At 47.3% G+C, this 26,064-nt stretch overlaps 1 protein-coding gene and 1 long non-coding RNA gene across 7 annotated transcripts in view; one reads left to right on the top strand and one right to left on the bottom strand.

Annotated features, from left to right (window-relative positions):
• Nucleotides 1-14,581: 14,581 nt before the first annotated feature.
• On the bottom strand, nt 14,582-17,290 carry FZD8 (frizzled class receptor 8). Its single transcript, XM_009683967.2, has one exon. The coding sequence runs from the start codon at nt 17,228-17,230 to the stop codon at nt 15,221-15,223; it is 2,010 nt and encodes a 669-aa protein (XP_009682262.2). The 5' UTR covers nt 17,231-17,290; the 3' UTR covers nt 14,582-15,220.
• Nucleotides 17,291-18,111: 821 nt separating this feature from the next.
• Nucleotides 18,112-26,064, top strand: part of LOC104150003 (uncharacterized) — a 189,912-nt gene continuing 181,959 nt past the window's right edge. For all 6 annotated transcript variants that reach the window (XR_011139551.1, XR_011139550.1, XR_011139549.1 and 3 more), the window contains exons 1-2: nt 18,112-18,254; nt 25,240-25,532. This is a non-coding gene — a long non-coding RNA (uncharacterized lncRNA). The remainder of the gene's footprint in view (nt 18,255-25,239; nt 25,533-26,064) is intronic.

Here is a 26,064-nt window from a genome sequence, read left to right as displayed (position 1 = left end):
TTGGGTTTGACACATGGGCTGTCCTGGGTTGTCACTGCAGCTATGATTTAAGTATGGAAGTATGCATCTAGTGCTAACTTGAAGGATGGTTTTCTGTTCACAGCATGGAAATATCAGAAACGTCACAGCATGGAAATATCAGAAAATAGAGAGCTGTCCCTAATTCAGGTTTTGTAGCTAACGCTTTAATTTGGGTACTGGATTAGCTTTGAAACATGTTCACTGATGAACAGTTCACTGAATCAAGATGACGATGGATTCCAAGCTTTTCTTTAAAACCTGAAATTTATATATGGTGCCCTCAAGAGAAATGGGGGTCAGCAATCAGAAGGAAGTTTTTCCATTTCTTATTTGCTTTCATGTGTATCATTTATTTTGCCCATGGGACTTTAAGAATGACACACTAGAGTGTGTTCGGAGATTTTTTGTTGCTGAATATGTCGCCTTTGGCAAAGAAATAATAATAATGGAAAGAGCCAGAAGACTTTGACCAATCAGAATGAATTTTTGCATCGTCCTCTGTGATTGCCTACCTTTTCTTAGTTGTGGAGGTGGGCATTATTCTTCCTTTTTTGGGAAAGACCAGGGTAAGATGCTTTTAGAGCCCCCACTAGCTCTAACTTGTTGAGCAATGCCTTCCCTATCCTCCCAGCCTAGACACCCACTCTGACTCATTTCTCTAAAACTCAGTGTGACTGATTTTTACCTCTAACAGACAATATAAAGACCAATTACACAGTTATTTCTGGTATCTGCTTTTTCCTAAGGCGCTCTGGTATCTGTGAAGAGCTAGAAGAAATGTTCAAAGGCAGATGGGTGACACAAATATTAGCTAACAAATTCCAGCTTTTCTTCTGCTTCAGCAAGCCTCTTTCCAAACCATTTGATTAGAATATAAACAGGGAATATCTATAACGCAGCTTACTAAATTTGATGCCTTGATAGACACCTATTTGCATAGATTCAGTGGAGGCTGTCACATATGCCTTGGTAGGATCTTGGCAGGATCCTCATTTTAAATGACTAGAGGATACCAAAGTTTGCATTTCAGCCACCCTCCTGTCTCCACCACAGTCACTAGAATTGATCCCAAGGAGCATAAAACTATATGAAATTCAAAAGATGACCCTAAATTAGGGAATGATCTAGGCACAGATTTTCTTGTAACAATGACTGGAACTGTAACAATTGTCCACCTTATGGTCTAGAATAACGTGAAACACACAGCTACTTTAACTTAAGTCCGTCTAGAATTTTTAGTCTATAGCAATAGGGACCATGCACATTTTCAGTTAACTGAGAAATTATTCCAAAGATTAAGACAAATTGTCTGTGTCCAACAGACGTATTTCATGACAGCAGGCCAAAAATACTGACAACCTTTAGGACAACAGTGTCATGCTTCCTATTTAGTTGGCACTTTGTATGTCATCAGAAGTGCTTAAAATTATACCAGCTTGATCCAGATCCAGCAGCTGATGTTTCATTACCCCTCAGGACAGTATTTCTCTCACAAAAAAGATCTGATGAAATTATCCAAGTAGTAGTTTTATTTCTCCTTGTAATATCCCTAAAATATTCCAGTTCGGCTCAACACATTTTACTTTTTGAAAAGTTTGACTAGCGTGAACTGAAGGTCCTAAGAATTAAAGATACAGGTCTGAATTCAGCAAAACGTTATGTTTCAAACGCCTTTTGCTATCAGTGGTAATACTTGGCTTATTAGGCTGGACCCCAGTTCCCAGTCAGTGGGAGCTGGGCACCGTATCAGTTTATATATTGTCCTGTGCTGCTTTGGAGACCAAATTCTATCCAAATTTTGTTTTGCTTTTGAAGTGCACTTGCAGTCCTCATAAGAACAGGCTAGCTGGGACACCGAAAAGACAAATCTCAGGACTCCCCAGTCCCAGCAGAGCCACCCGCTGCATCTCCACAGGCAGCTCACAGGCCCCTGTCGATACACGCTGAACACCTTAAACAAAGAGTATAATAACGATATATTGGTATATTAGAATAACAGTAAATTAGTATATTAGTTAAAACAAATTCTGAGTTGTAGGAGTAGGTTAAAAAACTGTTGCAAAGCTAAGCCCACCTTGCAAAACAGTGTTTTAGTGGATACATAGTATAATTGCATGCACATGTCTGCATCTGCAAAATTAACACTAGATGAAACTTGTCTGGACTGGAGAATCTGCAGGATCTTCCTTGAAATTGAACTATATAAAGAAAATCATAAAGGTGTGAGCACCTCAGTCAGCACTTCACAGACAGCCTTACCTACCATCGCAGTGAGGACTGTTCTCCCTTGGCTGAGTCTTGCCTGAAATCTGGCTCATGGCCGTATAATGAGCACATAAGCGCTGGAATCAGTTTGTACAAAGAAAGCGCTAGTGAGTGTCATTTTCTTCCAATTTTGTATAATGAAAGAAGTATTAACAAAGCCAGATTTCTTCTGTACTGTCCACCTGGATACCGGGTGGGGTCTGCTTGAAGCGGAAGGCTGAGTTTTTCCACTGCACCTGGCTGCACCCTGACATGGGGCTGCCTGGCTGCTGGTTTGTGTTTCAAGAGGCCGCAAGGTGCAGGCTGCACCACCTAACCGCAGGTCCCCCAGCTTCTTTTGCAAAATGTATTTGCTCCTCACCCTGGGACGAGGTGCTCTGGCTCAGCCCAGATCCAGAGGTCAGAAACACAAGTTAGACGAAACTGAGCTCTCATGACCACTCCTTGGGGCAAGCAATGTTAGGCACGTATATGCCCTATCCATTTCCTGGCCCTGCCAGCCCACTCCAGCTTCATCGCTGGCCAGCGCATGTCTACCTCATCCATGCAAAGCCCATTTTCCAGAAGGGATTTTAGTATCTTGCATTGCTGTGGGCTTCTCAGGACCTTATGCCAGTGTCTTCCGAGAAGCTCATTGAGGCTGAAAGCTTGGCATGCTGAATGCTTTCTGCCCATCCAGGAATCACTGCTACAAGCCAGAAATCAGGCCTGCGGGGTCCTTGCTGCTGGCACTCTGCGGGACAATCCTGCCAAAATGACTACTGTAAAACAGGGTGTCCACCGTTTGCTCCAATTTTCCTCCTCTCCTTCAAAGTGAAATCTGTAAAGTGCGTGTGTGGCCCTGACATATTTGGAGAGAGCAAAATGCTGCAGGCTTCCTTGGGAATACATCCAGCTCTGCCAGGCCCAGTGTGCTGGCACAGGGCGGATCACTCCCTATAGAAGATTTGTTGGCAGTTGTGAGGAGGCAGACAATTAAGAGTTAGCCAAGACCTACTGCTGCCTATGAATTCTCAGAATCACAGGGACATGTATCTGGCTGCACAAGATAATTGGTTTTTCAGGCGTTTGTACTGTTCTTGTCCTTTCCCTGCTCTTCTCCCACTGCCGCCAACTCTTCTTACAGAAGCAGAAAGGACTATGTCTTAGCACCCCATGCATTTACCAAAGCTCAGGCTGTTATTTTGGAGAAAGAGGCATCTGTTTGTCTGCCAGTACCTGGTAATTTGAAGTGAATGCCACCAGGAGGGGTAGTAGCGGTGATGAAATGTAGCTTTGTTCACGGAAAACCATAAGGAAAAGTAGTTCTGCTTGGAATCATGGGAGTTCTGCCAACCTGGGGGTGACTTTAGTTAGCTTAATTAGCTGGGCTCCTATCTGGAAGAAAAAACTTTGCAAGAACTGTTTTAGACAGTTTATACAAGCTCAAGCATAGGTCAATAAGCCTGATTGATTGTCAGAAACCCTTCCTGGCAACAGGGCTGCAAGCACTAGAGATTTTTGCAAGCTCTTTTTATGGGTTTTCCCATGAGAACGTGGGTTCCCTTTGCTGTTATGAGCATGTGGGTTGTCCGAGTGCCTGGCCAGGCAGCTCTTGATTGATCTGGAGCCTGATCTGAGAGAACAGAGGGAGCTTTGTCCTTCTTTTAAATATGTAAGTTATTGGGTCCAAACACATAGCAGTACTGTCAGTGTGAAGAAGCGTGGGAAGACTGGGAAGACTCTTCCTTACTTTGATTGCCTTCCATAAAATTTTTGTCTGGCTCACTGGCCGGTGTCAAGTTCCCTTAAGCCCTAGCATGTGTCAGGAGACAGGGCCCCACCTGTCAAACGCCTGCTGAGGCTATAAGGAATGGAGAATTTGTGGGTGTTTTTCAGAAAACATGAGCGCTTCCTCTTGGTTGACAGTCCTGTGTGAGTAAGGATAGGAAAGGCGTTTTATCCTGGAAAACTTAATAAAAGTTTTTCGCCCTTTTGATGAATAGCCCAGGTAGCAATATATGACGTGTACCTTATCACTTGTCTTGAAACTCTGGGAAATGGCTTTCGTTTCAGCTCAGGTGCTCACCACCGCCTGTGCAGTGTCCCTGGGTGCTTGCTGCCTTTCACAATTTGGGAACAGGTCCACCGGTTCCTTCCAGCAGTGTTGTGGCCACAGGCATAAACACTCTTTTATCACTTCAGTTTTGGATGTGGATGGAAAAAATCCAGTTTAGTATAGACATTCAGGAAACTGAGTCTGTCGGGGTAGATGCTGACCTCCAAAGTTAGGAGACAGGCACGTATGCGGAGGAAGTTTTATAGCCGACAGAGCTTCGTCCAAGCGTGGTACCACATGCAGGTCACAGCCCAGGTCCCTCCCCTCCATGCCATAAGGTGCTGGTGGTTAGGCTCAAGCAGGGCTTTTATGCGGGGTACGGGGCTGTATCCACACCATGTGCTAGTGCTAGGACAGTTCTTGGACAATGCTTTAAAATGCCAGACCTGGGTATTGGGCTTCCTTTCATAATTTTATTTGAACATATTTGCTGCTCTCTAGAGGAACTAATGGAACTTGCATGGCTTAAAGATATATCATTTGTGCTTTAAGCCAACCTGAAGTCTGGATAAATGAGTATACGGAAAACTGAAAAAAAGGAAGCAAACCAAAATAAGTGATAACCTCCCTAAAATGTTGCCAGGAAATGAAGCAGCAGCAAAATAAATTTTAAAGCATAAAATAAAGAACATGGAAGTTAATATGCTGCAAAAAAAAGCAGAAGAAAGTACATGGATATCATCACAGATGAGGAGGCTGCCAAAAGAGGTGATAATAAAATAACGTCCTTTCCATAAATTATGATTACATAAGTTAAAGGCCCTATCAAGAATAACTCCTACCAAACTCTTAGCAGACAATGCACAGTGTTTCTAAGAGGGCCAAACAGGCCAGCACCTGTGGCCATGAAGCTTATTCTCTGTCAAAGGATCAAAGCTAGAAATTGTGCTAAGAACATGGGTAAAGGTGTAACGGTGTAAAACTTGAGGACCCTGCAATGAAAGAATATAGCACTGAGAAAACGCTAACATCTGGCAACAATGAAGCAACTGATGGAAAGAATCACCAAACTCTTGGCAGGACTAAGCTCAAGATTAAGTAAGTCACCTGCATTTAGGTGCCTCCCTGTGAGCTCAGTGTCCGACCTCCCACTAGAGTCCGAGGAGATCTGCTCAAAACAGTCACTGGAGGGTGACTGAGACAGCAGCCAGCTGGGGTTTGAATCACTTGCCCCCCCCACAGGTATCCTAGATCACTGCAGCTGCCATAGGGTAGATCAGATATTCACCCGAGACTTTCAGACACGACAGAGAACTACAAGACACCGATGTGGTTTTGGAGTGGCGAGTAGAAACCCGACAGGATTCCCCAGGGCACCTCAAGTATCACCAGATGCCTCTGTCTGGGAAATTGAATTAAGGTCCCCAAGTCTCCTTCAGAGTGAACTAACTCACCTTGCAGGACCTACTGGCTGCGTTACTAAAATGCCGTTGACTGCAACAGGAGTTTAGCTCACCTAAACAAAACCATATTTAAACACTTACCTGCATTTGGCTGTCTTAATCTTGAACTGAACCCCAGCTTTCACCTAAACAAAGCAGTAACAGGGAAAAAAAAGTGCGAAAATGAATGCATCAAAACATCAAGAGTTACTTAAGCAACAGCTGGAGATGTACTACTGTAAAGGATGTTTACCTTTCACTAAATGGAGTATTGTTTCAGCTCAATAAAAGAGACAGAGAAAGCAAAGTCAGGAGAATACCATCGCTATTGCCCTGGAATAGCATGTGACAAATATTTTCATGGTCGAAATATTTAGGAAAAGAGCAGCAAATGGAAAAATAAAACCGCAGTGGTCGTATACGTCCTAGATTTCAAAAAGGCTTCTTGCAGGTCTCTGCTACAATACCCTGAAAACTTATGAAATGCTACCTCAGTCCCACCTCAATCATTACTTCAAAAGGCAAGATACTTAGAGGTGGACGTACATACTGCATTTTATGAGATATTAAACCAAAATTTGTTCTACCTGGTGTCTGTGACCACTACTTGGAAATTATAGTCTGTAGGACTGTCTTAAAGGCAGTTTCTCTTACCTCTGTCAAAGACAGAATCTAATGTCACTTACTGTAAAATAATATATCCCTTTTCATCTAAGAGACTGCCATTACCTATATAGTACTAAAAACAAGACTAAAAATCTTCCATAATTTAGGATGAAAGCTTTGTAGGGCCTATGAAAGTTACACTACAAATATTATTTACTCTAAAATTCCACAGATTTTTTGCTGTTGGCTTTTGAACCTTACAGAAAATTCTCCCCGAATAATTGTCCCTGAATAAGTCTTTGTTAAGTTTTTTTTTAAGATGTGCAGAAATATGTACTTTTTTATTCCCATCAATCCTATTTTCCCAGGAGAAATTATGTTTGAAAGCACTGCATAAATTCATGAGTTAAACCCTAATTCAGGAAAGCACTCTTGTTCAGGAAAACTTTTAAGCATAGGCTTACTTTAAGCGTCTTTTAAAATCTCACTGAAATCAATAGGACTTTGGCATGCGCTTAAACACTCCTTACCACCCGACATGCTTATGATCCGCTCCTATTCAAGAAAGCAATCAAGCACAAGTTTCCGAATCGGGATCTAAAGGTATTCTGTGAAAACCATTTCTATTCCAAGCTCTGCTAATAAACTAGTTTTTTGTGATTTTGCTTTCTTTTTTCATTAAGAATGTATAACGTGAATGTGCCTTGCTTCATTTTAAGCTGCAAAGGCCCATTTTATATACTGCTTGTTAAATCAGATTCTAATGATTCTTTCCTTCATGCAAATCTTTCCTCTCATTCATGGATTGTATTTAAATTCTGCTCAGCTTGCATTCATGATGCCTTGTCAGTGATTTGCATTGCTCTGATGCGTTTGCCCTGGTTGCACCCCTCACTCACTTTGGCTTGAGAACATAGAAGCCATAAATAACTCTTTAGCTGCTAAAAACAACACACACAATTCGTGTACACTAATGAGCTAGAGGATGGCAGCAACCAAGCTCCTTGTGGGTCTCCGTGGTTTCCTGATCTGGCAGTTCCTAGTGCCCTGCTCTATATGCTGGAAAAAGCTGGTTTTCCTAGTTGTTACAGCCGAAATATCCCTCCCCAGAGTTTTGCAAAAAAGTAATTTGGACTTAGAAATCAGAGCTGCAATTGTGTTTTCTGCCCAACAGGTTTGGGAGGGGAAAAAAAAAAAAAGGAGTGCAGTTGCTGATCTCGCCTGCGCTGGCGTGCTGTGAGCCGGCAGCTCCAGATGGCAGCAACGTACAGAAGCACGCACCGCGCGAAAGCTGCAGCCGCAGCTCGCTGGGAAACGCTCCCCCTCCCCTTCAAAAAACTTAGTTTTAATTTTATTCCTATCCTGCATTTGAACAGAAAGCCAGTCTTTCTTTGCTTTCATAAGTCAAAATGCGATATTCTCTTATTCATATTGGAATAGGTCATTTAGATTTCAACCACTGAAAAATTATGAGGGTATCATCGTTAACAAACTTTTTGAAACGAAACAGTTCATACAGCATAAAAAGACTTTTTTTTTCTAATTTCAGAGGATATACAAAGTGGGTTGTTCAAGTCATTTTACATGTTTCTTTTGCTGACATTTTCAAGTAGAAAAAATAACTGAAACTAACACTTCTTTGTGAAAGATGTTAAGTTAGGTGTATTTTAGCAGAGAGAAATGTTTGGAGGAAAGAGAATACCAACCAATTGTAGTTAACACACTCAAAACCATCATAAAAGCATCTAACAAGTCAACTATATCAAAGCAGAAATGACTGGAAAAGAACCTCCTTTTTTTCTGAAACACATTAAAACAGTCAGGCAGTGTCCAAATGAAATAGCTCCGCTTTCTGCTCTATAGTAGATTGGGTCTGAATCATAACTTAATTGTGCCTTTCTGACTACATTTCAATTTTTCTTGGAAAGCAACATTTTCAAAAAGGAATGATAGTAGCTCGGCCAGCGGGTCTGGGCGATACATAGGTGCAGACTTCAGTCGGTAGGAGGGCTCGCTGCTTCGCGGGCCGGATCGCAGCGCTTGGCACCCAGCTCCCTCCGTTTGCAGGGAGCAGGTGCCCCGGGGTGCACTGCCCTTGTAGCACCCACCGAAAAGGAAGGAAAGCTGGAAGGGTTTAAGCCATGGACTCTGGCACAGAGCAGTTCAGCTACAGAGTAGAAACTGAGAGGGTTGGTGGCTGCAGACCACTGGGAAAACAGCAAATGGTGACAGGGAAAATAAGGGGGAACCAGTGAGAGGGGGTGACGCAAAAGGGGAATGACCCCTCAGCAACCAGGGGGAAGCCTGGAGACGAGGTCCGTGCATGCAGCAGTTGGGGATCGTAAGTGGCCTCCTCTTTTTTTAGGCACTGCAGACACGAACTTCTACCTAGCTCTACCTGAGCTACAGGGGCACCTCTAAACTAGTCCCATATGCCATCTGAACGACGTGAGTAAGCCTACTGTCAAGACATTCCCCCACTTAAAGGTTTGGAAAACTGGGGCCTTAGTTGATAGTAGATCGGGAGAGAGACATTTTTCTACACCTGCGAGGCCTGGGGTGAGAAGAAACACCGCTCAGGGAGGCTCCGGCAAGCAGGAATGCTCTTGGTGGCACTCTCTGTGCAAGGCTGTGGCCAGACAAAAACGAGCCTCGTTTCCTGTGCCTCTAATTTTCTCTCATGTGCAAGCACCTTTGTACCATAGGTGCCCTCATGCGCATGCTCTGGCCAGCTAGAGCCAACAGCTGGTTTTGGGGGAAGGTGGCTAAGGCTGAAATTCCCAGTTTCCTCCAGTTGAGGGCACTGCTGGATGTGCCGTAGACCGCACCGTGCTCCTGCTGACCTCAAATCTCAGCTCTCGGCCCTCGCCCCTTCCCATCACAGGCTGAAACAGGCTTCTTCTGCACATCGATTTCCACCAGAATTAGTTTATTATTTGCTACAATTTTTTGCCTGATGCAACTATGAAACTGCTATAAATAGTCTTTTCCACAATTGTGTTAGAGAATGGGAAGAATGTGCCATTTTTCTCTAAATTTTTTTAAAAGATGATATAACATTAGTCCTTCTGTATACTTACCAGACTGTTCAATAAGCCTCCCATGATGGCCACAGGCTGGTCTGCTTCTTTTCAATTAACTCCATCAAATCCCCTCATGTTCTTAATGAAGAGGATCGCACCTCTGACCCAGGCCCACGTAAGGTCTAGGGTTCTTCATGAATTGCAAAGGCAGGGGTGGGATTGCTGGCTGAGGGTGCCAGCTTTACTGAAAACCAGTGATAGACTTGGTGCTGTGTCCGGGAAACTGCATATACTCCAGGGATGGGGGGGTACGACTGCTCAGCATGTGTGTGTCTGTTGAGGGGAACGGATGGGGAGGGCACGTGTGTGCAAAGACGTGCTTGTAAAATGGAGGATTCTTGGAATTACAGAACAGAAAGCGAGGAAAACCAGGATCCTTTTCTAGACTCATCACATAAGTTTTGAGTCTGGTGTTACTGTGATTTTTGTCTCCCAAGAAGAAATTCGACTATTAATTCACTAGTGAATGTAAGGCTTTCTCAGATCCTAGGTAAGAGACTTGCAGGAGTGGACAAGTGTTATCTCAGCCTTCAAAAAGCTTGATTCAGCATTTGAGCTGAGGTACTCGTTTCTGAAGTGATTTGACTATCTTTAGTCACCCTAGATTATGGCTCCACATTTTAATACCAGACGTTAGTTATTTCCGTAGTACCGTAGCATTTATGATGTGTGATCCTTTCTGCTGAACTAGTGAAATTCAGATACTTGATTACCGTAATGATGGGCGTTTATAAAAGCTTAAATAAATAGAGCTGTCTGAACATTTGTAGTTGAGTTCTCTTGAAGATTGCCTAGAAAATCATGACCATATGCAGATAGTCTGCCCTGTTTAATATTTCTTCCTTGGACCATCTTCTGTAAGTCACTTTATTCTTATTCTTCTAAGGATCATCCTGTCCCTTTCAGGGTGGCCATTGTTGCCAAACCTCTTTAATTCTAGGCAGAAGTGTGCTATCTTTTCAATACCACCCAGTTTTGGTGTGCAGGGCAGAAAGAGAGGGAGTGTGGTCAGGATGGGGAATGGAAAGGGACCGTTCCCCCCTTGCTTCCTGCTGGGAACACAGGGTTTCTGGGCCGGACACAGGGCAAGAAAGTGTGTGCCCTGCGAAATGCAGGCTGTGCAACACCTGCAAGGGGGGCAGCAGCAGGGCATGCTCTGGGCACGTTGCAGCAGATGCTTCAGAAACTGGTTTTGATTCCAAAAGCTGGTTTGACTGGGCCTTGTTGAACTTTCCTCCAGCATGATCTTGAACCTAGGTGAGCTTTCACTCCAGGATCATCTTTCTTTTGTCTTTTTTGAACGTTTGTTCACCATTGCGCTTTCCCCCCACGTTAGGCAGTTTGTGTATCCCACCAGGAGTTCCATGTCTTTATTGGTCAAGGGGGTTAACTTACTATGCAGGCTAGCCTTGGCTTTGCAGCTCACATAGTGTTTGCGAAAAAAATCATGATGTTGAACACGGGTACTGGAGTCAGTGATATCTTGCCTGTATTGAAGTTTTGACACTTACTTCAAAGTGGGCCTGGATTTCACCCAAGAACTCTGGTATTCCCGTCGTGGCTGCAGATTCCTTTCCAAATGTGGGCATTCTGCTTTGGCTTTCAATACTGATTTCCTCTTGTGGAAAACTGTTGTTGATTTTCCTACACGTCAGCTTCAGGTGTCTAGCTAAGCGTCTGAACCCGGGCTCTCAAGCTTCGCTGAAGTGTGAAATTGCCCCCCTGCCTCAGTGTTACTTACCTACATCTGTGGGGCCTTCTTAGGAAGGCACATTGGAAAAACTCTTTACGAGGGGAGCACCACAATACTTTGATTTTCAAATACTGTGTAAGAAAAAGAAAAACTCCTTGTGTACAAATCTTAGCCTTCATATGTCTTTTATTGCAGGATCTATAAAAAGTTTCCCAGAACGTCTGGCTACGTTCACATTATTTCAAGGTAGAAGAATTTCCCAACTCCGCCCCATCCAAATTCCCTTCCTTCCCACGATAATCATAATTATCAAAGCTTCATGCAGTGCCCAGCACAACAGCAGGTTGCAGGACACTTCTGTGCACCTCCAAGGCGAACAGCACTAGGGCCCAGGGGTAGCGTCACTCCTGAGTGCCTTTAGCACACCTGGGCTGCTCTGCCTCATTTTAGAAAGCCCACAGGCAGCTGGGCTGGCTCCTTAGGAGGCTGCAGGATTATTCAGTCATTAAAGCAGGAGAAGAGTAGTGCATGGGATTTCCTTTTGAAGCAGGAACACGTGAAGCAGGAAAGGGTCCCAGAAAGAAGGACCACTGTAAAGGTATGCTAGTTAGGAGAGAAGAAAAAATTCCAGCCTGTGTTTCCCTGCTAGCTTAGTCACCGTCCCAAATGGAGCAATTAGACCTTTCTATTAGCCTTAGGAGGCTGTTAGCAGTTTTGTATCTAGCTTTCAAAATATTGCTCTACAAGGTGTGCTGTGGAGCCACATAAGATGGTAGAGATTTCCCCTAGATCTCTTGTGAGCCAGCGCAGTGCAGCTGCCAGGGGTGCGATGCTGCCCCTGGCCACGGCAGGCCTGCTCCTGCGTGGGGCTGCACAGCGCCACGCTCAGTCCGTCTGTCCCCATCTGCTGGGACTGCTTTCACAGCAGTGGTTTTCTGGTAACTTTACCACCTCATCATTTGGGGGTGGAGGGGGGGAAATCATCATAGAACATCTGTCTTTAAAGTCTGATAAAGTGCATCATAATAATGTGAAAAAGTGAAGTTCGGTGTAACTATGGATTTACATTTCTTGTACTTAAATGCCCTGCTTTTTTTTTTTTTTTGACACAAGTTTGATGCTGATGAGACAAAAATCTGTACTTGCAAATTAATTTCTCCAGTAGTTTCCCAAGTTTTGGGTTTCCAGTGATTTCAATTTTGTCTAATCCTTGTTTAATCCCCACACTATTGCTCAGTCACTTCCAAGTGCTTGCTAAACTAATCAGTTCTGAGACAGCTTTTCTGATCAAGTTCACCTGCAGCACCTCGTAGCTGATTCCTGGATAAGTTAAGCCACAGAACTGCTTCCTATCTTTTTATTAAAAATGCTTTTAGCAATCTGTACCAGCAGCCTGCAAGAGACCTATCTAAACAAATTCTCACAGAGTAGTTTTGGCTCGGGGTGTGGGGTGTTTTTTGTTTTTTGTTTTGTTTTGTTTTCCTTCCTTGCTAGAATCCGCTGGAGGGGAAGGAACACAGATTTTATCTGGAGAGTGATTGTGCTTCCCTATGTAGTACCTCCCTAGCAGGAAAAACACTTCTACCTTAAAACCACAGGCGGCAATGAAAATTGTCACATTGATTTAAATATTGCAAAAACTGCATTGTTGGAAACGTTTTCCTTTAGGTAAGTTACACTGTTAAAAAAACATTAGTCCAGAATAGGCCTGATCAGTTTATACATATGTCAATATTGTAATTCCGGTCAAATGGTATATAAATAAGCACCAAGCATACATCTCGGTGGAACATACCTCACACGTGACAAGTTAAAATATTTTTCCCTCCTAAGAGCTGAAGAGATCAGCATTTTCAATTCCTCCTTTTATGATCCTGGTAACTTTGTAAAAGTGGAATCTATTAAGTTATGGGAACTTGGAAAGGGACACCAATAATCAAGTCAGTGCTCAATAGAACAAAGTTTTTCCCACAAATAATGATTGATATCTGTGTCATTAGTAGGGTAGCTGCCCATCTCTTATCGTGATTGACAGGTTAATAAGGGACCCGGGGCTATCTTTTCACGGCTAACACACAACCCAACCAATTGCTTTTAAATTATTGCTAATTTGACAGAGTATAAGCAGAAGGCATAAAAAAATATCTGGAATCAAGTTAACGTCTAATGCAGGTTTTACTTCTGGTATTCTGAGTAATCCCAGTTCAGAAAACAGACTAGAATTTAGTTAATGGATTTTTTTAGGCACAGAGTTTTTTAAAGAAAATCTTGTAGTTGTTCTTTGGTTCAATTAGGAGCAAAAGAGAAGGGAGTTTTGTAATGCAATTGTCCTGTAAAGGAAAATGTTTTAAATTGGGGAGATTATGTGAGCAGACCACCTGTAGGGCATTCATAGCTCTTTTCTATAATGCTTCAAGCCATGCCTTGCTGCCTGCAGTCTGGCTAACAATGCAGGGAAAAGCTGTTTAAAAGGCTGTTCTCCCTTTTCCCTCTGGTGTTCACTAACTGTTACAAGTCTTCCTCTTAAAATAAAAAAAAAGTCCCACGTCCCTTTAATTGAAGAACTTTAAGGCTCCATGGTGGCCAATTGGTCTGCAACAAGAGGACCCAGGCAGCAGGGAAAGAAACTTCAGACTATACATCACGTTTGGTGAAGAGAAAAGATCAAAGTTTTCCCAAACTCAAAAGAAACCAAGTTCCCTACAGATTAACCCTATTCATTTAGCTCCTCTTAAAGGAATGATGTTCTGAGCCACTGGGCAGACAGGTAAAAAGTTCAACAATTGCCAAAGCATTCTTCTGTTAATTCAACAGCCTTCTGCTCAAATAAATTAGCTTAGTCCTGACAGAAGAACAATACCTTTTCTCTTGAAAAAAGGACCATATTTGATATACAAAAGTTAAGTATGAAAGGTTAAGATGTTAGTTTAATCTGTTAAGGAGAGACTGCTCTAACAAATTTCAATTCACTGCTCTGCTGTAAAATATAAATCTATAAATTTAAAACATGAGCCTTTTACACTTCAGCAGTATGCATCCCTGGAAAGGCAGGTGCTTACAAAAGCACGGACAACAGACAGGAGAAGTGTGCTCACGCTCCTGAAATAACGTTCATTTTAAAAGGCATACCTAACAACCTGTGTGAGATGACTCTTTTGTGCAGGTTCAGTTGAAAGACACTGTCGTCATTGAAAATGCATGGAGCAGAGAGCTATGGGTAAGGCACCTCCCAGTTTTGGCAACTTTTCCAGAATGACTTGCTGAAGACTTCTTTTCCTTATGTCTACAAATCTCACTACTGTAACGTAGCTGGCTATCTCTTAGTGACTGGAACATGAACGTAGTTCATAGTTTGTATCTCTCAGCATTAGAACCAACTATCGACACAGCAGCTGCAATAGTCAGGGCAGGAGGAGGGGAAAGCCTGAGAAAGTCAATTATCAAAAGTCATTTTATTGACAAAATAGAATACTCATATTTGCTCTTACAGGGGTAGCCTCTAAACTTTTTTACAAAAAAATTTACAGACTGTATAGCTTTGGATATATACATATTTTACACATCTGTACAAGGTAACAAATAATTATATAAATACATCCTTTAATGTAGGAAACCCGTATTTATCTGGGGTGGATAATTAAGACATGTTTTGATTCAGTCTGTATAATAAGGCATTTGCCCGGTCATTAACATCCCAAAAACCTGCAGTCCCAGCACTCCTGCCTCACCATGGGAGGGAGGAAGACCTTCCCTACCATGACTGAAGAGTTGCTGTTAGTCCAGAGTGAATCAGAAGCTGCTTTGCCTTGCCCTCTGCAAGACACGGGTGAGCCTCTACCCTCCTCTGCCAGCAAAATAATAAGCTGGCTCCTTGAAGTACATGCTCCCTGCACTTGAATGGCGGGGAAGGAGGAGGGGGCTGGAGCCTGGGGCCTCTGCCAGCTGCATTGTTCTATACAAGCTGTGGCTAATAGGGACCATTAGGGGTTCATTAATGGCACCAAACAGTGAGGGGGCATTTCAGGCAGGCCAGTGTCCCTCATTCCCTAACCTTTGGCCTCTTTCCTCCTCCTCACACTTGAGACAGGGGCATCTGCTTGGGGTAGGAGACAGAGCTGGCAGTGCCCGACCTCCACGTTAGACCGGTGCTGACGTCGCTATAGAGAGAGCCACCGCCTCCGGCCCCAAGTCCTCCTGCTGCGGCAATTGCGGCCTGCCCGCCTGTGCCTGCCCCTGTGCCCCCGGCCACAGCAGCACCTTTGCTGGCCCAGCAGCAGCGGGTGCAGAGGGCCCTCCAGGACTCGAGAGTCTTGCCGGACCAGACCCACACGCCAGAGGTGATGCCCACCACCAGGCACATGAAGTACTTGAGCATGAAGACAGCATAGTCTGGGCGGCGGGCCTGATCAGGCTGCTGGTCACGGAGGCAGGGGCAGTTGTGTGTGGCCTCCCAGCGGGGCCGGTTGTGCTGCTCGTAGAAGAGGCAGGCGACCACGCTGGCTGCTGGCACAGTGTAGAGCACTGTGAAGAGGCCCAGGCGGATCATCAGCTTCTCCAGCTTGTGGGTCTTAGTGGGGCCGCCCTGCTGCTTGATGACGCTGCGGATGCGGAAGAGCGAGACGAAGCCAGCGAGCAGGAACATGGAGCCGATGGCCAAGTAGATGAGCAGCGGTGCCAGCACGAAGCCCCGCAGGTTCTCCAGGCTCTGGTTGCCCACGTAACAGATGCCTGCCACTGGGTCCCCGTCCACAGAGCTGAGCGCCAGCACGGCAATGGACTTGACACTGGGGAGCAGCCAGGCGGCCAGGTGGAAATACTGTGCGTAGCCAGCGATGGCCTCGTTGCCCCACTTCATGCCGGCAGCCAGGAACCACGTGAGGGAGAGGATGACCCACCAGATGGAGCTGGCCATGCCAAAGAAGTAGACGAGCAGGAAGACCACGGTGCACAGTGCCGGGCCGGTGCTCTCGTAGCGCACGTGCTCGGCCACGGCCAGCTCAGGCTGCAGCTCGGCCGCGCCGCCTGCTGCCCCGCGTCCCCCTGCCGCTGCTCCGGCTGCTGCCGCGCTGCTGCCGGCACCCGCCGCCCCTGCCCCGGCACCGCCGGCTCCCGCGCCACCGCTGCACGCCACCTTCTCGTGGCCGGCCACGAGGCGCACCAGGTAGCCGAGGGAGACGAAGAGGTAGCAGGCGGCCAGGAAGATGATGGGCCGCTCGGGGTACTTGAAGCGCTCCATGTCGATGAGGAAGGTGGAGACGGTGGCGAAGGTGGAGAGGAAGCAGAGCACGGACCAGAGGCCGATCCAGAAGGCGGTGAAGGCGCGCTCGTCCGGGCTGAAGTAGGGGTTGTGGCAGGGCAGGGCGCAGTTGGCGATCTGCCCCGTCTTGACGCGGTTGTAGAGCGGGTGGCGCTCGCTGGACACCGACACCATGGGCGCCCGGCACTGGCAGCCCGGCTCGCAGGGGGGCGGCGGCGGCGGCGGGCGCGGCGCCTCGGCGGCGGGCGGCGCGGCGGCGGCGGGGGGCGCCCTGGCGGGGCCGCCGGGCCGGGCGCCGCGGGGCGGCGGCTTGGCGGGCGGCGCGGCCGTGGTGAGGTCGGTGCGGTTGTAGTCCATGCAGAGCGTGTCCGGGCTGCCCTGCTCGGGCAGGCGGTCGCAGCGCATCCTGTCGGGCCAGGCGAAGCCGTACTGGCGCATGAGCGGCGCGCAGCCGGCCTTGGCCCGCTCGCACACGCTGCGGCAGGGCGGCAGCGGCTTCTTGTAGTCCTCCAGGCAGATGGGGGTGTACATGCTGCAGAGGAAGAAGCGCAGGTCGCTGGAGCACTGGATCTCCACCAGCGGCCAGAACTGGTGCACCTCCAGGCCGGCCTCGTCCTGCGTGTCGTGGTTGAACTGGTTGGGCATGTAGGTGTAGTTGTAGCCGATGCCCTTGCAGAGGGGCACGGTGATCTCCTGGCACGACAGCTCCTTGGCCGACGAGGAGGAGGAGGCGGCGGCGGCCGAGGCGGCGGCGCAGCCGGCGCGCTGCAGCAGGCACAGGGCGGCGAGCAGCGAGGTGACCTCCAACAGGTAACTCCACTCCATGCTCGGCGAGTGCCGGCCGCGGCCCCGGCAGCCCCGGCTCCTCTCCCGCCCCGCTCCGCGGCCGCGCGGAGCCCGGCGCCGCCGCGGCACCCGCCCGGCCCCGGCTACCCCCGTGGGGGCGGGCGCGGGCGCGGCGCCCCGTGCCGGGCGGGCGGCAGCGCCTTGCCGCCGCTGGCGGCGGAGGGCAGCCCCCGCGGGGCCGGCGGTGCGCTGCGGTGCGCCGCGCCGGGGGTCGGCTCAGGGCAGGCTCCGCAGCCGCCGTCTCATGTCTGCCGGCGGCGCTGGCTGAGCAGGGGGCGCCGGCTCCGTCCCCGGGCGGCGGAAGCGCGGGAGCAGCAACTTTCGCCGTCAGCGCCCGCGCGGCGCGGCGCGGTCAAGATGGCTGAGGCGTCCCTGAGGCGCGGCGCGGCGCTGCGCCCGGACGCCCCCGGCCCCGAGCGGGCAGCGGCGCTGCCGGTGCTGGGGCGGCCGGAGCGGCTCCTCCCGCCGCCGCCGCCGCCCCCCCCCCCGAGCGCCCGGCTCCGCGGGCGGGCGCCGGCCGGCCAGTCCTCGCCCTGCGGCGGGGCCAGCGGGCCGGGTCGGGCCGCCGCTGGCCGCGAACGCGCCACCTGAGCCGAGCGGAGCGGAGCCGAGAGCCGCGGCGGCGCCTGGGCGCAACTTCTCGCTCCGCGGCCCCGGCAGCGCCAGTCCGGCCGCCGCGCTCTCATGAATATTTATAGCGAGCGCCGCCAGGCCCCGCCCCGCCGGCCGCGGCCGCCTATCGCGCGGGCCCGGGCGGGGAGCGCCAGCCGGCCGCGGCCTCCTTAAGGTGGAGCCGGCGCCGCGGCGCCCCGCGTGCGCTGCCGGCTGCTCGGCGCGGGCGGCGGCGGCTTCGCTGCCCTGCGGGCTGGTGTCGGCAGAGCGCGGCGCTTCAGCGTGCAGCGCTGGGTGCCTGGGTCGCGGCAGGGAAGCGCAGAGCCCCTCCGCTTGAGGGTGTTTGTCTGCCAGCGTTTTTGCTCAAATCAGGCTCGTTCGAGGAGCGGCAGTAAGTTTAGCGGTAGTCCGGACTCTGCGCTGAAGTTGTCTTCTCCCACGCGTTTTGCCGTGGTGGAGGTTTGCCGTGCGCGCGGAGCGGAGCCCTGCAAGCGCTGTCCCCTGGGAGGCCGCCGGGCGTGTTAGCGGGACCGTACCGAGGCCCCACGCCAACCAGGTTTGAAGCAGCGCCCGCACGTGCCGCTCGCCGCTGGCCCTGCGGCTGCGCGGCGCGGCCCAGGCTCCGGGCTGGGGACCAGCGCTGGGATCCCTCACGTGGAGGCAGCTGCCACGTAAAAGCGCGCTCGCCAGGCGAGGCGATTTATTAACGTACACGTACATCTGTACACACGTCCACACACGGTTTTGCACAGGGCACTCCAGGTTTGCCGGCCAAGCGGCTGGCGCTGGAGCGCCGCCGGGCGCCGCTCGCCTCCCCGCCCCCAGCAGGTGAGCGCCACCCCGCGCCCTCCCCGGCAGGAGGGCTGGCGCGGCGGCTGCGCGGGCGCGCAGGGCAGGGCAGGGCTGCGCAGCTTGGCCGTGCGAGCGGCAGCGCTACCGCCCAGGCGAGCTAGGGCGTTAGCGCTACGCGACGGTTCGCGGCGGCACTAACATGGCTGGGCTGAGTGACGCGACGGCGTAACGGCTGCCGCGGGGCGGGCCGGGCCGGTCCGGTCCGGTCCGGCCGGCGGCGAAGCCGGGCGCGTCTCCTCGGCGGGGCCGAGTTGCCGCCGGTCCCGCGGGAGGCCGCGGCGGGGCGGGGACTGCGGCGGGGGCAGCGGGCCGCGCCGCCGGCAGCCGTTAGGGCCTGAGGGGGCCTGAGGCGCCAGGCGCGCGCCGGGCTCCGCCCGCCGTTGCCGCCGCCCGCCGTTGCCCGCGCCCGGCGCCCGGCGCGGCCTGCCGGGGCGGACTCGCTGCCTCGCAGCTCCCGCCGGGCGGGGAGCGGGGCGATCCGGCCGCGGCCGCCCCGGCGCCGGGCCACCTTAAGGGGAGCGGCGGGGGCGGCGGCCGGCAGGTTGGGCCGCGCTCGTTAGGCCGTGCCGGGGGGTTGTCTTCCTCTCGGGACGGGGCGTTTGTGCTTTAATTGATGTGCTGTTTCATTTAGCGCTTGTGTGGAGCTCACGCTGGGGCTGTAATTACTGTAATCTCGGGAGCAAGCCGTTCAGTTCGCCGGGAGGGTGGCACTGCGGGGGGATTTATTTTTGGTGGCGTTAAATTTTGTGCTTTGTCAGGTTTCCAGCCGGGAGACGCAAACCCGGCGCGGAGCCCTGCGCGGGGGCCGCGCGCGCGTGTGTGTGTGTGTGTGGGGGGGGGGGGGCTGTTAAATCCGCGTCGGCAGGACGTTAAGCACATGAGACAAAACACAAAGGCAACCCGAAGTTTGTTGCCTCTGCTAACAGGATCCTCTACACTTCTTTCTTTTTATTTAAATGAATACATGGATTATCCAGTTAGGAGGAAATGGGCAATAATGAAGCAATAAACAGGTTTCCTATGTAATCATTGCAGTCGTTCACAAAACCTTTCTTCTCTCGACCCCACCGCACACCTGAGAGAAGCTTTCGCATTCAGACGTGACAGATAAAACCTCAGAGGGCATGGCCTTGCCCTCCTGCGCGGGAGATGCACCCGGCCATTCCCCCCCCCCTTTTTTTTTTTTGAACAAAATCGGAACTTTCCGTAAAGACGGTTATTTTAGTGCTAATTTAGAGCAGTTAATACCGTACGGAAAAAGCGTTAGGAGTTTGAACCATGGGCGACTGCCCGGTGAAGGAAGTGGAATGAACAGTTTGTCATCTGGTCGCGATCTCCGCGGCTGACAGTGGTTTAAAAAGTCTCTTGCTAGACCTGATGATCCATTTCAAGAAGTGACTGTTATGCTGTTGGCTGCTTGAAAAGGACCTTATTGAAAAATCTCTACAGCATGTAAAAATGAGTGAGTCTAGTCAGGAGATCTGGGTGAGTCGGTAAATTACCACTCTGTCAGGATTCCTGTTGCTTATTACAAAGTACCTTTTTACGCTGAACTTAAGCTCTACACTACAGAGACAGCAGATGTGAAGTGATGGCTTCCAAAAGCAACACAGATGCTGTAAAATTTCCATTGCAATATTTCAGCGAGGAAACTCAGGAGACATGTTGAATGCTACAGTTTAGAATTACACTATAACTCTCCTAGAAATAAGAGGATACCAAGTTTCTCGGTTGTACGCTTGGCTTCATTTTTACTGTCATTCATGGGTTCTTGGGTTCTTTTTGCAGTGTCAAAGAGATGCAGCACAAAGTTACTGTATACCATGAAGCTGTTCAATAATAACTGAATTAGTAATGTGGACACTTGCAGCAATGTAGTAATGATTACATATCTGAATTCCCTAGTAAGACTTCGATAATTTTTGAAATTGTCTTCCAGATATGTAAAAAAGCACAGCTGTAGGGAGGTGCTTTACATTATTTAACTGAAAAGCAGCCTGGGTAGCTAAAGGCTGTGGAATCACATCCCGTTTTGTGTTCCTCATACACTGAGACTTCCCTGAAGTCAGTAGAAGTATTGAGATGAAGGAATCAAGGGTCAAGTCTTAAAAATGCTTTGTGTGTTTTTTTCCAGAAAATGCAGCGGCTGCATTTTCTAAAAACCTGAGCTTTGCTATGATAATATAGATTACTTCAGAGCATTTTTGTAGGGATTTCAAAACAGCTGTCCAGTCCTCAAATCATGTGAAAATATAAACCTGGGAGATGAATGCAAAAACGTGACAGGTATTACAACCTTTTCAAACCTATAGATTTGATGCCAAGTAGATAAAACTTCTGCAAATGTCAGCTGCCACAGATTTTCTGAAATCTTATCAAAAACTTTTGTTTCTAAACTTCTGTTCAAGAGTATAGGCCACTACTTGAGATACAGTCAATGTTCCTCCTAAAATATATATGTTTTTTCTTTTTTTTTTTGTGGGAGTAAAACTTTGCGCTCGGTATCATATGGATCACACCAAAAGATGTAATGATAACTACAGGGCTTTATAGTGTAGGGGGCTTAGTAAATTGGCTCTTGATTTCTTATTTGAAAATGAAAAATTGCTCATAAATTCCAGGATTTTAAAGATTTTTTTTTATTAAAAAAACCCCTAGATGTTTAGTTTATAAGAGTGAAATAAAATTGCTTTTTAGTTCCCACCTACTGTTCACCAGTTAATTTTGGTATGGCATTGTCTGCGTTGGATAGGTCAATGAATGGTGCTTTTATAAAAATGTTTGAAAAGAAAAACTCCGTCCGTGGAAATTGTTCAAATAATCTTGTTAGAATGAAGCCTTGACTGAAGCCAGTAATTTCATGGATTAAATCCAGAAGGGGCTGTTATAGCTGTCTGGGCTGATCTCCTTCCTATCGCAGGCCACAGAGCTTTATCCAGGGACTGTCTCCACAAATTCTGGCTAGCTACAAGACATAAGAGATTTTGCATGGGCAAAACACTGAACAACAGCATGACACTAGAAACTGGAGGACTTTTTAAGGGCAGGGTAAATGGGAACCGAAGGAAAGAATATCTTTGCTGCAAGGTTAGTAGGCAGTGTGAGGTGGAGTTGTGGCATCTTCTGTTCAGTTTTTCCCTAAAAAGTGCCAATTAAAGGTGAAAGAAACTCTTCTTTTCCAGTCCAACCTTTTCTTCTTCATGCCACATGTGGTCCAGAGTTGAGCAACATGGTGGGCAGTCCACGTATGGAAAGGAACGCACTGATTTGTACTTCTGCAAGTATGCAAAGCAGGAATTATCAGCAAAAATCCAGCACTCAGAATCCTGCAAAAACAGGGATGGGAGAGTACTAGTACGCATATATATCTTCTATTTTCATGGATTTTTATTGCCTCAGAGAAAGTATAAATAGCATTGACACATCTTCTGGGGCAGCCTGTTTTTTACTGTCATCCACGTCAACTTTTTGCAGACAGGAAAAATCATGTTCTGTTTACTAACTTTTCAGGGATGTCAAACCTGACTGTGGAGGGGCATGATGCTACCACTGGTCAGTGAGAGGTGAGAGAGCCTGCAGGCAAAAAAGAAAATGGGCTGAATCTAGTCTTACTCCTGGAGTACAGTGAGCAGGTGACAGAGAAGGAGGAGAAACTGCTGCAAGTGTGCTTTGCTGTCCCTGTACCATAAAGGAGGATGACAAAGTGGTTGATCGATGCTGTGTTCTGAGGAGGGCTCCAGCAGTGAAGCTGCAGGCTGTGGGCCTGAATGTCATTAGAGGACTTTCTGCAGAGCATGGGAGCACACCATGATCAAACTTCTTCCTGAGGCTGCTTTGGATAGGTAGGCTTAGCTAGAGAAGCAGCAGGAACAGCAGAATCAGCACAGGGCAACTGTTAGCGGGAACAGTTGTTTAGCATACATAAAATCAATCTCTGTCAAAGGACTTGCCTCTGTTCCTCCACACCGTGCGATCAATGACTGGGCTGCGCTGTGTTGTCGCTCAGCGCAGTCGTATGATGTTTTGTCTTTAGCGAAGCACAATGGAGGAGGAAGGGATGCAAGAAGACACGGATTATAAGGATTATGAAAGAAAGTGAGTATTCTTGGGGACACCATTTTTCATTTTGACCTAATATTAATTTTTTATTTTGCCAGCTGTTTGGCAGACTCTATTAATAGCCCACCTGTGCTACAGACTGCAATACCTCTGGTCTTTAATGCCAGATTTACTTGAGGAGTTAAGGGGGCTCTATAACTTGATCTTAATGGTGTATATATATTTGGGTTATGCGATAGTAGACAGGATAATAGCACAAGCAACTGCTACCAATTCTGAGTTTTGATGCTGACAGTGTGTAGGGAAGAACCATAAGAGAGAAGCAGGGAGTACAGAATTCTTTCTCATATACTGTAAAGCAGATATGGAGTGGCTCAGTTACTATATTGTAAGGAGCTGATATGAAAGGCTTTGAGCTAAGGATGCCCCATCCGTAGTAGGCTAGTCTGGGTTATCTGAGTTTATGCAGGGACGTATTAGGCAATGTAGTCCACTTTGATTTACCAACATTTGCATAAATTATATGGAGACGTTAGCTTATGTGTATGTCCTCTCGCATGCTGTAAATGAAATGAAAAATTAATGAGGCCGTGCACTTAGGAAGAAGTATTTCATGAACATGAACTGAAGGAAAGAAGTGACACTTTGTGTTGAAAGGCATGGATAAGGATAAAACACAGATAAAATCAGGAAGTGAAATTGTGTGCAACTGATTTGAAGAGGAACTTGTGTTGTTAATCCTTGAACAATACAAAGTTGTTCTTAAATTCTGAAACTACTTTTTGCACCTCGAAAGTCAATAATAGCACAATTCAAAGGAACAGTGTTTTGCATGTGTTTGAAGTCCACAGTCTTTAAGTATCACTGTTTCCAATCCCTGCTTTAGATGGAGGATGCACAGTAGTAATTTTAAAAGTATCGAATGATAAAAATCACACTTAGAGATTGCTACTGAAATTACTCATTGCCCTGAAGTTAAAATTGAAACAACAAACATATCTGTCATCACTCATTCTGAATATTTATTCTTTGTGTTTCACTTACTCTGAACAAAATTTTTGTCTCTGGGGTTGGAGCTGGCTAATCCTTCACTTGCTAATTTTGCTGGAACAACACATGAGTGACTGGTGATTTCAAATATGAATAAGGACAGCAGGCTTGGGCTTGTATTAATTTTGATAGATACATTGGCCTTGAGAATGACAAGTCGTGTTAGCACTTTTCACTTTATAGTATTAGTCAAAGATATTAACTCCATGCAGGGCATCAGAGTTAAGTAATGTTTGGGATTGCTTATATGGAGCTCTTAGGGTACCTAGTCTCAGCTGAAACTCACCCTTAAAAACTTTCCTCTATTTTTATTTTAATAAAAAATGCTGTAACTGAAAAACAAAGTGCTGAGAGGAACTTTTGCTGTAACAGCAAAATGTCCCTCCTTTCCTTTTAGCCCTTGAGTTTTCAAAAAGGGTTTTTATATGCCAGTTACTTTGAATGTTATTAGATCTTGGTTGGTGCTAATGATGGCAGGAGCTGTCCTCTGTGTGTGTGGTAGGGGGAAAAGCAAAAAGAGTGGCCCATTGGTATAAGCTTTATTTTCAGTTTGTGGACTCACAACACTGTTACAAAAGATGCCGTCTTGATTGATTTTTTTTTTTCCCTTTTAGTTCTTTTATTTATTCATTTATTTTGCATTCACGGTTGCGGGGAGGGAGAGCTGTGGTAGGCAGCAGCCCCAGGGCAGGAGATGGATAATAGAAATGTGGGCTTAAAGATCAAGTAGCAAGTGTCGTCCCTGGTAGCATGAGTTAGGTTCTTCACTGCTTTGGGTGGGTCCGGGCCTGTTTCTGGATGAGAGGCTTTCAATTGTTCCAGGGGATTTGGGGTTCCTAAGGAAAAGGGTGATGACAGCCGTAGTGGAATAGCTGTTACTCCTACTATTTGTTGCTTTAGCTTTGTCATATTGATTCCTGCTGCTTAATTTACTGAATTAACTGTTTTGAAAGAATGGAATAAGTGGAATATCTCAATTTTCTTGCTACTTTCCCTATCCGGATTTACAGATTTTCTGTATTATGTTCTTTCTTGACTATTACAAGCACACTGTTTGAATTAATGCAGTTCTCCTGTGTTTATCCTTTACTCACTTGGGCTTGTGTATGTGTTATGCTGGTTGATCTTTTATTACTTAGGGCTCACAACACTAAGTTATCCCATCTAACAAACGCCGATTGTTTTTGTTTGATTTTAGCTCCTTAGCTTTAGAGTAGTCCAGCTAACAGGGCTATTGTGGAAAACTTGAAATGTCTGACTGTTAAAGTATTTCTGATTTGTGTGTGTATGGATTCAGATGCTGGGTTGGAATTTACAGGTTAAGGACTAAAACCTTACTTGACCGCTATGATTTCCTGCAAGATTATTTGAAGAAAAATATAAAGTTTTTTTTCACTTTTGTCTTACTTTTCCAGGACAGACCTACTTGTTTTGGCAGAATTCAGAGGGCTAGAAAACTTTTCAGAAAACTAAAACTTTTTGTTTTGAAAAATGTTACTGTGGTCCTTCTCTGACATTGTCATTTGGACGCCTGCTGGTCCTGTTCTGCAAAGTTGAGGCTGCCTGCCATCTTTGATACTGTGCCATGATCTCCCCTCTTCGCAGGGAGTAGAGGAAGTAGGGAATCCTTCAAAGTGATCAGCTGTTGAGGTTGTCATTTAAATGGCGAGTCCAGTTGATAGAGGAGGAGATCTGCCACGTGAACCAGGTAAGACACAGATTTAATGATATGCAGCACTAGCACTTCTTAATCAACCTTTTTGTTTCCAATCAAAATATTCTGATCGGTAAGTTTGCCTTTTTGGTGAGAAAAGTATATTTGCAGAAGCACAAAGCACATTCTTCAGACATGCCAAAAAAAATCCAACCAAAAAGTGTGTAGCTGAAAACCCAATTTCTCATCAAAAAATAGATGCAGTGGAAAATTTTCAAGCAGCCCTATATTTAACCTCCCTGGATCAAAATTCAGTTGTTGGACTGAGGGAGGCTCTCTGAGGTTTTTTGCTGCCTTTGTTAGGGTGTCTGTTTTTTCACTCATGACATCTGCCTGCTTTTCTAGCTGTATTCGACCTTGTTATAATTCTTGCTATTGCAGCATTTTACAGTGTTCAGTGCTAGTTCCCACTAGACTGAACTTATACTGGCAATATGTGCAAACTCAGTTTCTTTCAAGGGGTGCTTCAATCTTGCTTTTTTGTTTTGGCTGGATTTTAATAAGCAAACGTGAGTAGCTGTGTCCA

The sequence above is a fragment of the Struthio camelus genome, chromosome 2 (assembly GCF_040807025.1).
Source record: "Struthio camelus isolate bStrCam1 chromosome 2, bStrCam1.hap1, whole genome shotgun sequence".
Lineage (NCBI taxonomy): Eukaryota > Metazoa > Chordata > Aves > Struthioniformes > Struthionidae > Struthio > Struthio camelus.
Note: the sequence above shows the minus strand (reverse complement) of the source record. Positions and strands in the feature narration are given on the sequence as shown.

Excerpts from the sequence above, each read along its gene's own strand:
- FZD8 (XM_009683967.2), bottom strand. The coding sequence starts at position 17,230 with ATGGAGTGGAGTTACCTGTTGGAGGTCACCTCGCTGCTCGCCGCCCTG.